This window comes from Dreissena polymorpha, chromosome 6, assembly GCF_020536995.1.
Source record: "Dreissena polymorpha isolate Duluth1 chromosome 6, UMN_Dpol_1.0, whole genome shotgun sequence".
NCBI classification, from domain to species: Eukaryota; Metazoa; Mollusca; class Bivalvia; order Myida; family Dreissenidae; genus Dreissena; species Dreissena polymorpha.
The window spans coordinates 47,641,662-47,660,257 of NC_068360.1; the positions used below are offsets into that span (position 1 = coordinate 47,641,662).

General features: G+C 33.4%; 1 protein-coding gene across 1 annotated transcript in view; it reads left to right on the forward strand.

Moving 5' to 3' along the window:
• Positions 1–18,596, forward strand: part of LOC127835654 (transient receptor potential cation channel subfamily M member 5-like) — a 50,419-nt gene that overhangs the window by 15,273 nt on the left and 16,550 nt on the right. The window contains exons 9-14 of the mRNA XM_052362092.1: positions 4,770–4,836; positions 4,954–5,083; positions 11,509–11,609; positions 12,087–12,306; positions 13,027–13,203; positions 13,614–13,742. Coding sequence (XP_052218052.1) covers positions 4,770–4,836; positions 4,954–5,083; positions 11,509–11,609; positions 12,087–12,306; positions 13,027–13,203; positions 13,614–13,742 — 824 coding nt within the window. The remainder of the gene's footprint in view (positions 1–4,769; positions 4,837–4,953; positions 5,084–11,508; positions 11,610–12,086; positions 12,307–13,026; positions 13,204–13,613; positions 13,743–18,596) is intronic.

Sequence of the window (18,596 nt, forward strand, 5' to 3'; positions counted from 1 at the left end):
GACTAGCGTAACGGTGTAGCAATACTATAGAATCCACACCACAACACTTACACAACTGATATGCAGGTCTCATTTTAAGCGAATAATGGCTATAAACCATGGATAGCAAAGAGTATGCGTCATTAAATAGTAATGAATATGTTATCATGGTTACAAAATTAGAGTATGATATAAATTAAAATTAAAGATGATATTCAGTATTGACTTACCAGTTTAACGAACACAAATGTTGTGTTTATATTGCTCACAGACATTTAAGCTTTTTGATTAGATAAGTAAGGTGGTTGTATTGAAAGCCACGTCTTAATTGACAACACATCAAACTAATAGGACGGTAATCTTCAAGACGTTACAAGGCGTTATTCATTCAAACACAGTGAGAACATGTCATGTTAATTACAAAACCGTTTAAATAAAATTAAATATTGACTTAAAATGAGTACGGTGATGATTTGAATAAATTCTATTACAAAAATAAATAAAACAATAAAATATATTATCATTAAAATGTGTATTGTTAATTCATCATTGACACGTTCTACTGAGTCATCTGAAACATTTAGTGTTCGCGTTATGGTATTCTACGTTGTTAAAAATTATACCCAGTTACACTAACGAGGTGATGATAAATGCATTTGTTAACATCTCCTGGTATCCTAGTTAATCGGCATACATCACATGGTTATGTGGCTTAGTTCTGCCAACCACATAACTAATTTGCTACTTTGAGTTTAAAATACACTTTTCACTAATACACTTATGATCTTGCAAATATAAACCTTTCACGGTATCCACTTTGTCATATTAAAAGTTAAAACAACTAATAGTTTGCACTATTGTCAATTACAAAAGGCATAACAACAACTCTGCAGAACGTGTCAGAAAGATATTTGAGTTTCATGCACCTTTAACCACCACCACAGAAGCCAACAACATCCATTTATAATTACATTATAGAAGTGCAACACATATTTGGGATTACTCATTCATCGTTTTGACGGTAGTTGTAAATTTTGACATTTCATATTATTTATTTATTTCCAACAATTAAAGTCTTGTCTTAAAGCACCACGTTTTTCAATAATAAACAAAATTGATACATGTAAATAATAATGCATTTAAAGGAGCCTTTTCACAGATTTTGGCATTTTTAACTTATTCATTAAATGCTTTATATCGATAAATGTAAACATTGGAACGTAAAAGCTCCAGTAAAAAATCAAGAATAAAATTAAAAAAAGGAAAAGAACATTGGCCGGACCAGGTTTCGAACCAGTGACCCCTGGAGTCCTGCCAGAGTCCTGAAGTAAAAACGCTTTAGCCTACTGAGCTATTCCGCCGATTACACTAGTTGATGTATTTTATACGTTATATAAGCAATCTTCGTAGTTTCACAAAATTTAACGACAAAAACAGAACTCTCCAAATTATTCAATCGTTTCGCGTTGCAACTCTTTATAATTTTTAGGTTTTAAAATCGTCATAAGATGCATATAATGGCTATATTAGACCATGGTAAATGTTCAGTATTACTGTTTCCTCACAAATACCATAACTAAATCGAAAATTTGCGAATCTGAAACAACTATTTTCAATTTTGTCAATTTACCAAAGCGTGAAAAGATCCCTTTAAGATTTATTTTACATACACAAGTTATTATCATATAAATTGTGTAGACAAAACGCACACTAAAACATGAATTTTACTCTAGACACTTTACAATGTATCGGTACATTTTCGTACAGAAAGGTCATTGTGCTTTGGTTTTGTTTTAACTGGACACCTTTAAATAAGTGCATGGGATTGCGAATAACAATGGTGACAAACATCAGCTTCTCCTAAATGATCACACCTTAAACTTTTGAGCAAATTAGAAGACCGTGTGTTTGAAAAATTGTCTAAACAAGATATTCTATAAATGTAGCGATTAAAAACAAGTCACAATGGTTGGAATCAAACCCTAAACGGCATAAAGATCTACGTTAAAAAAATGTTACACTCGTGAACATGCTCAGGTAAGCCAGAGATATTTGCATATGTACTTTACAAATTGTTTTAATAAAGTTATAGAGTATATGTAGTTAAATATACATGTATTTTAATTTAATGAACACATATTGCATCTAAATGAAATAGTTTGTATTCTATACACACAAAAACATTGCCAAATAGAACCATATCACAACCATGAATTTACTTTTGTTTTTGAGCAGACGTAACGTTTGTCCATCATGAAGACTTTTTCGAAAAAATAACACACACATGTTATCTGATTTATGTTAATAACACAATATTATGAACACGTTATTAAAGTATATAACATTAATTGTGTAACGAACGCGGTGACTGATTCCATGGAAATCACTATCATGTGCATCACGTACAAATTGAATGACTTTATATGTACATGCCGTAGATATAAATACCTGCACATTGGTAAATTGTTGTTACCTATGACTTGTGTGTGTCTAAAAATTCTTAAAAACAAATTGAGCTCGCGTTAAATAACTCAGTTCTTTATAAAAAACATTGTTGTGGAGACTTTATGACTCCGCGCAGAGGTATCAATTTGATAACTTTGGGTAAAATGAGTTCTTGTACATCTACACTTAACATAAGGGGCACTATCTACATGAGGTACACACAATATACCACTAATGTCATGTGTAACACAACTTCCAGTTTTGCATTTTGGTATAATATATATCCACAAGTCGTTTATGAAGGAACTAAAGATTATCGGTGAACATAAATGTCTCATTTTTTCGCGTTAATGTTTCACGCAAACCCAGTAAACTTTTGTTCTGGCGCGTACTTTTATAATTTTCAGTTTCGCATACGTATGGGTAAATACTTTGAGTAAAGTACCTTGAATTCGCTAACGTCTCAACTTGATAATAAATTATAATGTTTCGATGAATAAAAAAACTTTAAAAAGAACATAGTACATAATATAGAAAATTAACACTATTGACAAAACATAAACTTAAAATACGTAATCGTTAATGACAAATCACAGTTTGATAATGCTACAAATTATTCAACATATCAAACCCGAAACGATTGAATAATTTTGATTGGTTCTGTTGTTTTCTTGAAAATGTGTAACCACCTGTAGATTTCTTACAACAGCCATAATTCGCATTGTGCAATATCGTTTGGGGCGGTTTTTGGGTATGATAAAAAACGCGTTCTACTTGTGTATAGTTCTTAAGTCCTTTGAGATTCCTATATAGAATGTTTATATTTTTATATACACTGTTACTTTTGGTGGATACATGCTTGGCCTTTTTCCCTAATCGACATCGCCTTCCCAATTAAGCGGCTGTCGCTCGTCGTCATTTATCGCGGGTCCAAAGTTTGAACCATCGCAGCGTTTTCATTGCTTTCGTTTCGGCATGATCTCGAATTCTGATCATGATAATTCGCACTCGTTAGCCACGTGTCCGGTTTACTTCTCTGCATTTCTCTGATTATACGCCAATTATACTTTTAAATCAATACTATTCGACTGAAACTTATTTTCCTGGATTTTTTGAAACCATTAATCTAATGTTATACGATCTTAAACGTGCACAGTCCTAAGGCCCGGTCACACAACCATCATTAATAAATTTTATGGCTTTATCACGGCAACAACTCGTCAGAAATTAATCTCCCGCGAAGCAGATGATGTTGTTCAAGTTAATTTCGAGTTTAAGACGAGCTAAGGTCGATGTTCAGACGTGGCAGGACGCGGGGAAAACTCGACACGGCTTTGGACGCCGAAAAAAGTGAAAAACACGTGATAATTCGTGTTCCGGCAGTGATAAAAACTTTGGAAGACGCAGTAAGACGCGAAAGTTTAGCGGGCTGTCACGGGCATAGCACGGTCATCGGACGGGTGTTTCGCGTGGGTATCAAGGGAAATGGCGTGTTTTTGCGGCTTATCACTGACAAGAACTGACGCCTCTAAGCTTACACATTGCTGGAAGTGGTTAGCCGTGCTTAAGCATTGTTTCAGCAGTGGAACAGTCGTCGACGGCCAGACCAATTACAAAGCACAACCAAAGCACAAAAGTGTGTATATATACACATTAAGTTTAATGAAAAGTCGGGGAATGTGTTTAAATATAAACAGCATAGCCAAATGCCCTTAGGTTCTCACCTGAGACCCACATGAATTTAACGTTGACCGCGCACAGCGTAATGGATCCGCAATGTACGAGTCCATTCAGCTCATGGAGCTGCATTGTTTTCGCGGAGCCGGCATTAATACAAATAATCCTACCAAATTAACGTTTGAATTACAACTGCAATTGCTAAAACTAATAATCTTAACTTTAACGACATTATATCTTTGTTTTGTCAAAAGCAATGCTTGTTTATTCATTCAGTTTATTACACTAAATGGTATTAAAACAATCAACGATTCTGCGTTTAATTTATATGAACAAATTGTCCCTCACGTACAAACATCATTAGTCCTAACAAGTTGACGATCTCTTTAAGCTTGACATGTAGGTAAATATATCTAACTGGCTAGCTAGGAAAAGTTGGTATTTGTAAAACAGAACGCACTTTGCTTACGTTTTTCACATAACTTCAATAGCCTTAATATCCAAGAGTATCATACATAAAATGACTTAGGGTTCTCAGTTTTCAAAAGTTTAATAAAACTTGAAAATTTACATACAAATTTAAAGACAAAGACGAATCATAGATTAAGCATCAAATATGATGGTAGTTAAACTATGTTTAAGTATGTTTGCAATTCTTGTTCCTTCAGACGAGGCAGTTAGTGAACATTGGAAGCCTCAGCCTGACGTCTCCTGTAACCCAACGCAGAAGAACAGGTTCTTTTTTAATAACATTTTGTTTCTGAAAACATTCAATTTACAGTTTTACAAACACACATGAAGATTCACGAATTTTTGCTCTAACAAATGTAACTGAAAGAAATATGGTTTCAGAGTATTATGTTTTGGAGAGAAGTCTATTAAGTCCCAGAACAGGTCTTTGCCATACGGGAACTACTTGTTTTTGTGGGCTTGCATGATGCGTAAACATGAGTTGGCGGAAATACTCTTTCGAAGGGTGGAGGTAAATAAGTTTACAATCCTGTTTCTAAACAATTGCTTCTAAATTGTGTTCATTATATAGCACTTAAATACGGAATAATACACTAGTCAACTGTTCCCAGCGTGCGTTTAAATCAAGTGGTTTCCGTTATTACGTAGAACAGAAGAGTGAGAAGCGAAATAGCGGAACCACTAGAATGATACACAGCGTAATATTAGTATGTATTACACTCGTTCAAATGCTTCAATATTTTTCAATTTCATAAATAGGTATTTTAATACATCACTTATTTCTAATAATAAGTCAGGCTAGTATGTATTGCTTGTCCAATCACCAGAAACTTCTAGAGAACATTTGTTCAAGTGATACCTCGGCCGAGTTCGAAACTGGGTCACGTTGGGTCAGAAACTATGTAACTTAGTCAAATTAAAAACAAAAACTAGTGAACACTCTAGAAGCCACAATAATCTTCCAGACTTTGTGAAACTTAAGGAAATCTTTTTCACAATTATAGAATTGCCTAGTTAAAAACTGGGTCACGTGGGTTTCGAAAGCTACGTAACCAGTCAAAATTGAAGGAAAACATTTTTAACACTCTAGAGCCAATATGTCTAGCCCAATGTGTATGAAACTTGCTCAGAGCAATGGTCCTACAGATATAATGGTTACGTTCGAAACTGGATCTCTTGGGGTCAAAAACTAGGTGGATAGATGTAATTGAAGAAAAAGCATGTGACAATACAATTACACACATTAAGCAATAGCAATATTAAAAAACAAACAAAAAAACAATGCTATAGACATATCTGTCGAAATTAATTATCGAGACAGTAGCAATATACATTATTTTATAATGTTCAAAAAATAGATCAAAGCAAACCAATGCATGTTATAACTAAACATTTATGTTAAAAAAACTGTTCCAAATTGTTCTTAGAGTTTATATTTGATCTTTATTGAAATCAATAATCTTCTCAATTTTTAGCCGATTTTGAAGATACGTTTTAAACTGAGAAATATTGGGAATATTGTTCTGAAATATATTATTGTGATAGAAATATAAAATTTTGCCATCAATATTATAAAGTTGACAATCTGTGACATCTTGGAATGACCGATTGAAACGTTATGAAATCTTATATGTTCATAATCAAAATTTGAAATGCTCGGCAAATCGATATACACTTTTAAATTGTTCAAAACCTGTTGAATTATAGGATATCCTCAAAACATATGCATATTTGAATCAACTGAGATGCTGAAAAAACGCACAAATTGGAATGTGTTGAACCACACGGCAGTAAATAATTTTTGTTAGGAATAATTTGCTATATATATTTATACTGAAAAGTTCTTATTTTTGTGTCATGGGTCAGTATAAACGGGTCAGTAAACAGTGTATTCGCTTCAATTTTTTTATCAAAACATAATTACCATTTTGTATTAGCCATGATTGGATTGATTTGCTTCGTCAGTACGACCTTTTTGGTATACTAATTTGCAGATTTTAGTTGACTCTGTATCTAATGAAAGTAAATTTGCAGGTGGTTGATAACTTATGTCTTCAGTTTTCAGCATTTCTTTCCAATCTTGTGGCAAGCTTTTTATAAGACTATAGTTTTTCAGAAAATCACTGTTATTTAACCCGTGCAAGTTTTGTAATTCATCAAAACTATAAAAGTGCCTCGTTCTATAGTCGTATATTTGTTCTACATGATTTTTTTTTATAAACGAGTTGATCCAAATTATTTCTTTTCCGATAGCTTTGATGTTATTTTGTCCGTTGACCTTATTCAAGACCTTTAATATGTCTTTTAAGATTACTGATAGAATTTTAGTGTGTCTATATCGTCAGGTTTAATGTTATTTTGTTAAATGAAATAATTTCCATAGCTTTCCAGAAAAGTACTGTATAATTTGGTTATTTTTATTCATGTTGGTGTATAAATCGTTTAACCCAAGAAGCTTTGAGACCATCCATAAAGCTTTCTATATCAATCATTTTTAAACCGCCATTTTCATATATTTGTATAATTTGATCACGTTTAATCCTGTCGTTCCATACAAATGTGAACATAGTTGTTTTTAAAGATTTAATTTAACTGTCATCTAGTCCTTCTAAAACTGTAAATGGGCATATTAGTCTTGTCAATGCAAAAGTTTTGATAACTGTGATTTTTCCTATAAGTGAACGATTGAATTTTCTCCATTTATGTAAACAGTGTTCGAATTCCTGATTCGTTGTACATATATTGTGTTCAGCCGTAACATTTGTAAATACAGAGCATTTATTGTTATGCAATTTTAAACCTGATTTAGTTGTGAATTTGTCAAGGGTCATAATTAAATATTCAAATGACTTTTGACTGCCGTCAAGAAGAAAACAGGCATCATCAAAAATAATGTTTGTTTGAGTTCGCTATTGTCTATGTAAATTCCTTTTTTATTTGTAGCATGTCTTATACAATTCGCTAGTAATTCATTACATATGACAAACAGATAGGGCGAAAAGGGGCAGGCGTGCCTAACTCCATTTTTGATGTCGAAGAAATGAGAGAAATACCCATTATTAATTACACAAGATTTTGCATTACTATAAAACTGTTCCACCCACTTTATTAGAGATTGACTGAACCCCATGCGATCTCAACATTTAAACATACAATTATGGTCTAAACTTTCAAAGGCTTTTTGCAAATCAGAGAAAAAGATCATTCCTGTTTCATCGGCATCGATTATTATATTAATGACTTCATTCATCAATATATCTTCCTTTTATGAATCCAGTTTGATCCGTAGTTATACGGTTTGTTTTATGAAAAGGTTTTATTCTATTAGCTACAGATTTACTTGCAATTTCAAAGTCAACATTTAGGAAGAGACCGGTTGCAAATTATTAAATAATGAAATATTTTTAGTGAAATAAGACCATGTGTTTGAAGTTCGGTTAAAGTTTCTTTTTCAAATAAATTACTTATTGAATTGATTAAGTATTGTTTTATGTCGGTCCAAACAAGTTTTTACTATTCTGTTGTTAGTCCGTCTGGGCCTGGGTTTTTGTTATTATGTTATGTCTTTCAATGCTTGAGAGCATTCATATTTGGACAAATGGTCGGGTTATTTGTCCAACCATCGTTTGATAATTTTACAATATCTTGAAGAGATATGTAATGGTTTTCTTGGTTCAAATTTACATCAATAAATCAATCATTAAATATAATTATATACACAATAAAATGAATATTTGCTAGATATCTTCAAGTTTATTTCAAGTTATATAGTTATATATATATATATATAATTGGTCGAGTTCAAAATACTTTGCGAAACATCGAGCGTGAAAGCTGATCAAAACTGTTACTTCTGGTCTCAGGTAAATGACCTTAAGCCTTTGGCCTTATTGGTAAGATGATATGTCATTCATAATTGTTTAAACAACAAAAAGTGTCTTAATATTTTTCATTACAAGAAACCAGTCTTTATTATAAGAGACGTTCAGCGCATTCTTGAGATAGATTTCGATTTAACATTCTTAAAGTAACATAATGTGACTTCTGTTTCAGAAGTACGTTCTTTTAAATGTTACATTAAATAAAAATATTTTTGTTACAATTGCACAAATGCAACCATCATCCATCAGTCTTGCTATGATCACAGCTACACGTGGATTCACTCACAACGTAAGTTATAATTGCAGCAAAATATTTCAAGGCACATGATCAAATGGGCTCAACATCTTTTGAAATTCTTCTCAAATTTGAAACTTTCGCAAAAATCTGAAGTACTATGTCTGATTTAAGAAAAACACTTATTTCATGTGGGTTGGTGTGAGGGTCGGGAAGGAGCAGACTGCTTTGGTTTTACTCTGCAAAAAAGTCCACGCATGCATTTTGCATGTTCCGAGATTTATCATTGTATGATTGTCTCCATTACAAACTACGTAATGTCGATCGATTTAAATTTAGGTTTATGTTTCATCTTGTGTGTCCTATTTTCGTTCATGTTTGCCTGTCTACGGTATACATAATGACCATGTATGTAGGCAATTGCACTGATTGTCATTATGTTATAAACTCATAAGGTGTCCATATCTGATAAGATTGTACTGTTGATTGAAAGTGTAACCGCAGGGGGATTATATCGTTGCGAGTCGTTTGAATGTGTTTTGGTTGCTCTAATAACGTTTTGTTTTACTGTATGCAAGGTGTAGGATCAACGTTTTTTTAGGGATTTACACACGGGCTGGGCAGAATGTAAACACACCGTAAAGAACTTTATTTTTGCAAATATATCTAGTAATTGAAATACATGTGCAAACAACTTTAGTGCATACTAGACAGTTTTACTTTCAGTTCGTAACGATATTTTAACATTTAAGTATAAATCCTTGAATACGTCTGAAATCGGTTTCAACACTTGTAAATGAATGTTGTACACATCGCATGTTTGCACAAGAACACAGGCTTTTAAGTAAAATAATTATGATGTATTTCACATTGCCATAAGCAGAACAACAACTGTCTTTTAAGCACTAGTTGAAATTGTTATGAAAACATGTTTTTATAAGTAATTTGATATAAAAAAACAAAAACAAAAAAAAGACATTCCGGTGTGTTAACATCCATTTACGTGTACATGTGAATCACAAAAAGTCACGCGATCCTGCACCCTGTTAAGGCACAGGTCTAACACGCTGGCCAAATGATGGAATGTATCTCTTTCTTAGACTTGAACTACGTTGACTACCGTCATATAATTAAACTTAGTTTAAACGTATTTATTTCAAACAAGAATGCTTTTACACGTGAAACATACAGCATTTGCATACAAACAAGTTTGGGTTGGAAAAGAAAGGAAGACTTCGTCTTATATAGTTCTTCTCCATAAGGGTTATATTAAGTTGCATGTTTTCAAGCGAACATTATTGGTTTATGAATACATATAACAACAATAAGATTATTTTGGTAAAAGGAGATATATTAGTAAATAGAGAAAAGAAGAACAGATTGGGAAGACATCTTCAAAATAGATGCATATATAAGTTGAAAGCGATAGTTCAAATAAGTATAATATAAACAATCTACATAAATGTTGGAAAAGACTTAGTAAGAGAAATGAAGTTCTAGAGAAGTTCTGTAGCAAAAACTATGTTTCAAATCGTTTGCTATCGATAATATATTTGTGTACCGCCTCAGCAATATTGGTATTAGTTTGATAATTTAGAATGCTATCTCCATATAAGATCGTTTGGACCGAGGGGACGGACTAAATAGATATAGTGTTCAGAAGTTCTGCACGAATTTTAATATAAAGCTGGCATTCAAGGCAATAATGAAATGGTGATTCTCTTAGTCCGCATTGACATAAAGGCGATGTAACTACGTTACGCCTGGAGAGATGGTCATTAAGCGCACTATAATTAGTTCTGATGCGTGTGTGTAAAATTATATTTCAAAAGAAGCGTGTTCCAATTTTTTGTTGCATGCGTAAAGAAAACAAACCAATATTTTGTACCCATATTTCTAGCATACAGTTTATTTCTAAACAAGAGTTCGTAATAAAATACACATTTTAAGCTTTGTAAACATATAAACGATGGTTGGTGAATACTGGCTTGAGAACGCTTATTTTGACTTTGGAAGGACTTTGGATGGACTTTCAATACCCATTTTATGTTTGGTATTAGCTTACTTGTATGATAACCTTAATTTAAAGAAAACAGGCCAATTTATTCTTTATATTATCAAGTTAAATGGATTTAGGAATTGTGCTAGAAACAACCATTGATTAAGCCTTTAACGCGAAAACATACCAATTGTTGATTTATTACTATACATCAATTGCGATTAATAGCATTGTCGTAGGTGTCTTCTTCAATATGATCGTTAATCCATCTGTGATTTCGACCTCTAATAAATCGTTATACACTGTGTAATAATTCAGTTCAATTGAACGCAACCACTATGGTCCTTAATGCCACTGAGACTTGACAAACATGTGTTTACTATTCCGTCTGTCAAGTGGTATATCAGCAACTGAAAGCAACAAATATAAAAACTATCGTTCACATGTATATTACTTGGTATTTTTATCACGCTGTTATTCTTTTTTGACTAAACATACAATCATTTACACAGCTAGACAAAAGTTGTGTTATCGACAAATCAAAGTATGTCGTATTTTATCTGTGTGGTAAATTTGAATATTTATTGTTTATATCTTTGCAAATTACATGGAATTCATATTACCAAGGTGTTGTTTGGTTAGCAATTTCTACAAGGGGAATTTTCGTATTGGTATCGAAAACTAAATCAATCTTTAAGTTAACATGTCGTTTAGATTAACTCCCCCCCCCCCCGCTATATTAACATTTGACATATTATAGAAAATGGAAATTAACTGCTTGTGCATATTGTTACCTCACATTTCAGTTTTATTGTTTTCAGAATCCGATCGCTATGGCTCTGATAACATATAATTTGTTTAAAGCTGTGGAACGACAAACAGACGACAAAGTGCTAAAGACTGAAATGCAGAAATACATGAAGTATGAATATATACTTCTGAAGACATATACAACGCTTCTTTGTATATACAGTATCTATAAAAAGATAATAGCATTTCTGAGAGAGAGAGGGAGAGGGAGTGGGAGAAGGGGAGGGGCAGGGGGAGAGGGGGAGGGGAGGGGGAGAAGCAGGGGGAGGGAGAGAGGCAGAGAGGGAGACCCATAAATTATGTGATAAGCAAAATATTTTATGACATTTGTTACTAATGCAATATTTAAGCATAAATATGTTTCAATGTTTGTTTAACATTGTTGTTTCTCCAGCTTGTTTAATTATAATGTTCGCAAGTGTTTATGTACGTGATTATTTCAACATACATTATGTTGTCACAACCAAGACTTTCAGTTAAATGAAGGTTTATACTGTTATTACCTTGCGTATACATGGCACGTTAGTGATACTATCTCTAATTTAATACCAAACGGAATTGATGTTAATTGATGGGCATTTTCATTTAGAAAATCATCTGCTATGGCGACGGGTATTCTAAACGAATGTGCCCTGAGAAATGACACACACACGAATCAGATATTAACTATAGTGATACCAGTTTGGCAGAAGACATGCATAGAATTGGCTATAGAATCGAAACATATGGAGTTCCTTGACCAGCTAGCAGTCCGCAATCTGCTTGGAACTGTTTGTAATGGAAAACTCGAGGACACAACTATGTTGAAGGTAATGCATTTTATAAAAAAAACAAACTGTTTTTTTATAATTTACGAAGTTAATGTATATGTTCTTAAACCATAAAGCACATTTTTAAATAGCCCGTATATAGTTAAAGTAATTTCCTATTGCCATCTCAAGACAAATGCACATAAACCAATCGAGTGCTTAGGAAAGATTTAACGTTCTGATTTTTTAAAATTCTTTCCTAAATATTATTAGTGCATAGTATTCACATACATGGTGCTTAAGAAATCATGTAATATGAAAAGTATTTCAACTAATTCTTAGCGTGTTAATGTTTGCGATTGTGGTTATAACTACATTTGTTAAAATATTTAATCACCATTTGACATTTATTTTGTCGTGCATGTAAACATACCTTGTTAACAGAATTACAATAACAAATAAAAGTCAGTTTTCAAACATCAAATCGCATACTACAAATACTACAAAGAAAAACGATGTCGTGTTGTTTTCGATGGGATCAATACACATATAATATATAGATACACATGAACAAAAACATTTAACAAATTTAATTTATTAACATAATTAGCCACGACAGATATGTGAGCATGTATGAATTTCTTGTGTAAACTATGTTAATGTATTCGCTTATTGTATATTTATATAAGAACAACTATTGCTTTATTAGCATCCGATGTTGTTGCATCTGATTCTGAAATTATTATGATAATTAAATCTGTTAATGCTTTGCTATTTCAGTTTTGCTCTTGTATAATGTGCCCAGCGTTATCGCTAAAACTATTGAATTACAAAACGGACAAAAGTACGACCCAGGACAACCCAGTCGAACTTACAGCACAGAAAAAGTTCTGTCCAAACCTTGGCAAGATCAAGGACTTCTTACTAGCTCCCAAAACAAAATTTGCGTATAATTTGGTATGCATATTTATACTATTACAAGTATTTATACTTCATGCAATATTGTGGACTCACATTATCTCGACCTGCTTTCAATTGTTAAGAATTGTTGAATGCTGGTTATGGTAAAGGCGATTTTTTTTGCATTGATAAAATATTACAAACATATGATCCTCTTTCATTTTCCATTATAAAATATACACGAAAATAAATTCATAAAGACAATAATTTGTAATGGCAACAGGCCTTGTGTCTGTAGCCAAACATGTGATTTGTTCCATTTGAGTCTGCCATGCATTTGGTTGTAATTAAAACTAATTCAGGTTTTAAATAAAAACATTTGTGTCATGATCATGATCCTGCGTCAGTTCATCTGTTTATAGTATCTATCTATTATCAATTGTATCTAATACCTTGTTGATCAACAGATATCGTATGTGATGTTTCTGAGCCTGTTCGCGTACGTACTGCTGTTTGATCTCGCATCAACGATCTCGAACATGGAATATGTGTTGATGACATGGGTATTGGCTTTACTGGGAGAAGAAATAAGACAGGTATATCATTGAATAAGAATTCACAAATACAATGGGTATGTGTAAAAAAATTTTAAATACTAGTAGAATATATGGCAACCCTATTAATCGGTAATTTGTGTTGTGTGAGGTAATTTCCAACATTATAGTTTCGATACTTACGACATAAACCACCAGAGCGATAACCCGATTTGTTTAACTACAAATCTTCGAAGAATATGTTGTTTTGCTGCTCTATATTATACATACATTATTTTCATTTCACAATTGCTTTTTCGCACGTCAATACACGAGAAATATACAAAACAATCGCCACATGCCTTAACGTTGTTTTTAAAACATAAGAATCTCCGACGTAATGATTTATTTCAAAATAGCCCATATTTTATAGTATACATTATATTTGGGAAACTAGCCTTGATCTTGGGGAATTATGTGCCGAATACAAAATAACGTTTTCAGTACATCACGATAATAGAATACTGGAAACAAGCTTTTAATGAATGGTTAATTATCTCCCATCGTATAAGTGCTTTTAAAACATTATAACTACTCATGGGACACAACATTCAAACACGTACGCTTATAACTTGTTAATAGCTAAAGGCAAAGTAAACTGTTTTTTAGCTCACCTTAGCACAACGTGCTCATGGTGAGCTATTGTGATCGCCTTTTGTCCGTCGTGCGTCGTGCGGCGTCAACATTTACCTTGTTAACACTCTAGAGGCCACATTTATCGTGCAATCTTCATGAAACTTACTCAAAACATGTGTCCTTATAATATCTTGGACGAGTTTGAAAATGGTTCCGGTTGGTTGAAAAACATGGCCGCCAGAGGGCGTGGCAGTTTTCCTTATATGGCTTTAGTAAAACCTTGTTAACACTCTACAAGTCACATTTTTAGTCCAATCTTTATGAAACTTTGTCAGAACATGTGTCCTAATAATATCTTGGACGAGTTTGAATATGGTTTTGGTTGGTTGAAAAACATGGCTGCCAGGGGGCGTGGCAGTTTTCCTTAAATGACTATAGTTAAACCTTGTTAACACTGTAGAAGTCCCATTTTTAGTCCAATCTTCATGAAACTTGGTCAAAACATGTGTCCAAATAATATCTTGGACGAGTTCGAAAATGGTTCCAGTTGAATGAAAAACATGGCCGCCTTGGGGCGGGGCAGTTTCCTTATATGGCTTTACCATGTAAAACCTTGTTAACACTCAAGAAGTCACATTTGTGGTCCAATGCTCATGAAACTTAGTCAGAATATTTGAACTAATAATATCTAGGCTGAGTTCGATAATGGTTGAGATCCGTTAAAAAAACATGGCCGCAAGGGGGCGAGGCATTTTTCCTTATATGGCTATGAAGTAAAACCTTGTTAACACTCTAGAAGTCACATTTATTATCCAATCTTTATGAAAGTTGATCAGAACATTTGTTCTAACACTCGCTCGGGTGAGTATAAAAATGGTTAAGGTTTGTTGAAAAACAAGGCCGCCAGGGGGGGGGGGGCATTTGTCCTTATATGACTTTAGTGAAAACTTGTTGACACTATATTAGCCACATTTATTGGCCAATCTTCATGAAACTTGGTCAGAACATTTGTCCAAATGAAATTTTGGCAGAGATTGAAACTGGGTCATATTAGCTCAAAAACTAGGTCAGAAGGTCAAATATCAAAAAAACATGTTCAAAGTCACTTTTTTGGTCCAAAATAATCTTCATCAATAAGCTCGCATTTTTTCAAAATAGTCTATTTCCTTTGGCTTTTAGGTGAGCGCCTTAGGGCCTGATGGCCCTCTTGTTTATCATAAAATGTAGATGATTTGCAAACATTGCTTATCCGCTTAGGTTTCTACTGAGAATAAGGCTGCAACAGAGACTCTACCGCTCGAGTCGTGACTACATAGGCTTGTTGTGTAACGCCGAGTTTTGTTTCTTCAATAGCTAAGTTTAGGATCTTACACTGCTCGGATGCTAAAAATACAAGGTTTGGTTTATATGCCCAGTTCTGCTCGTTACATTTGGTCTGTTATGACAGAGTTTGGTTTCCTACAACGGATACAGATCCCAAACAGGCTCGGTCATTGCATACAAACTTGTTGAAGATATAACTCGTACTCGATATTAGTATTAAGTGTATGTTGTGTAATGAAAACTTTAGTTACGACACCGCTCGGGTTTTGATCCGAGCATTGCTTGCTATATTGGCTTATGGTGTTACGCCGAGTTATGATTTTGACGATCCTGCTTCAGCATCTCGTCAAAGTTATCATACCATGAAAGAAAAATTCACAATGGCGACATATTTAGAAGACCGAAAAAGTCCGATTGAGTTAGCGCAATTTTTCCATGCGGCATACCTCGCTTATTATCATTGAAATATGGGAAATAACAGCAACAATTGGCAAATGCAGAAGAAAATGTTTATTTAAATATGTAACAAATTGACAAATAAATATTCTTATCACAAGTGTTGATCTCTATGATACATCATAAAAAACGTATAACCAGATTGCCATATATGTCCTATGTTCTGAGCCTTGTTTTGAGAAAACTGGGCATAATGCTTGTTCGTAAAGTGTTGTCCCGGATTAGCCTGTGCATTTGCACAGGCTGACAGCACAGGCTTTTTTAATTTTATTTTTTGGAATAAAACATAATGGTGAGGCATAATTATGCGTAAAGTGTCGTCCCGGATTAGCCTGTGCTGACTGCACAGGCTATTTTTGTTTAAAAAAACATGAGGGTTAGGCATAATTGTGCGTAAAATGTCGTCCCGGATTAGCCTGTGCAGTCCGCATAGGCTGACTGTACATGCTATTTGTTTTATTTTTATTTTACTAACACATTAGGGTTAGGCATAATTGTGCCTAAAATGTCGTCCCGGATTAGCCTGTGCAGTTCGCTTAGGCTGAATGCACAGGCTATATTTTTATTTTATTTTTTGACTTGAACATGAGGGTTACGCATAATTGTGCGTCAAATGTCGTCCTGGATTAGTTTTAACTTAAACATGAGGGTTAGGCGTAATTTTGCGTCAACTGTCTTCCCGGATTTGTTTTATTTAAACCTATTTTTGACGATACTGCTTCAGCCCCATTTTTTTCGTATCCAATTTTTTGGTCCGTACCCATTTTTTTTCTTACCAATTTTTTTTTACCTACCAAAATTTTGTTTTTGGAATAATTTTTTCCTACCCAAAAATTTCGTACCCAAAATTTTCGTACCCACACACACACAATTGTTGTGATGTACATAAACTTAAATTGATGCTTTTATATTCATCCTCTTCAAAAGCATCGTCACACCAGTATTTTCAGTTTTTTTATTTCCAAATGCGTAGGTTAGTATCGTTTTCTTCTCGGCTGCTACCATTGCAAGGTTTGTTATACATGCCCTGTTCTGCTCGTAACATATTGTCTGTTCTGCTAAAGTTTGGTTTCCTACAAAGGTTAAAGATCCCATAAAGGCTCGGTCATTGCATGCACACTTGTTGAAGATATACCATGTACTCGATAACAAAGTATTTGTTTCAAAGTTTCGATCCGAGCTTCGATTGCTACATTGGCTTATGGTGTTACGCCGAGTTGTTTTTTTCCAAGTGGTTAGGTTAGTATCCTACACTTCTCGGCTGCTACGAATGCAAGGTGTGTTATACATGCCCTGTTCTGCTCGTAACACATGGTCTGTTATGCTAAAGATTGGTTTTCTATTACGGTTACAAGTTTTAAAAAAAAGCCATTACAGCCAAAAGCATGCACACTTGCTGAAGATCTAAATCGCATTGGGGTAACAAAGTATTTAGTAAAATATGATGTCACAAGCTGGGGAAGGCCCACAGATAAAATTATACAAATCGTGTTTTGCGTTGTGATCTAAAACGCACGCTGTAGAAAAAACAACAAATGATAACAGTTTAATGGCTGCATTATATTAATTATTTTATTTTATTGAAGATAAAACATAACTTACAAAGCACAAACCAAAATTAGCTTCGATGCAATAGGGCATGTACATGTTGAATTTATTTTACGTCTAATTCTGTTTAACTTTTATATAATCAACGACCTTACTTTATAAATATCTTTCCGTTATTAAATAAATATATGTTAAACAACGTTTATCTCAAACAAAGATTGGATTTGTTTTTAATATGAACTCCTATTATGTTTGAAATGAAATCCATTGGAATGGTTTTGCAGGTAAATCGTATCATAGACTTATGCTTAAACTAGTTTGAAATTATATTAATATCCAATAGACATTTGATAAGTATTTTTTAATTCGCAAGAATCTCTAATTGGCAGAGGACCATTTATGTGTGTTAACCATAAAGTTTACATTTTCGATCATGATATATCAACGTATTATACTTAATCACTTAAGTCTCTAAAATGTGCCAAAATATAACTATGTCATATATTTAATATCGATGTTAAATTCAGCATAATCTACTTCGTTTGCGTACATACGTCCAATATTTCTTTTTTTTAACACCTATTATTTCAGCAGAATGAATTGCCAATTGGAATGACACATTTTTTGAATACCTACCGCGTAGGGCAGTTTCCCAATAAAGGTTTCAATCGAGCGTCTAGCGAGATTGGACAGAACATGCATATATGAATTGGTTTAAGTTGAGCATGCATCCAACATCTACGTGTTGTCATTAAAATTGTTATGGAAAATTATGTAGAAATGGAGTTTCTATACAATTATGTTTTATTATTTTTAATATATTGTTCTGTAAAATAATGCTTAGCTGCTTATTCGGCGCGTAAATGTAGCTCTCAAAATCTTAACTCTACGTATTAGGCATTGGCAGATCTATTTCCGATATTGATTTGATTCTTTATCCGTAGGGCGCGTGAG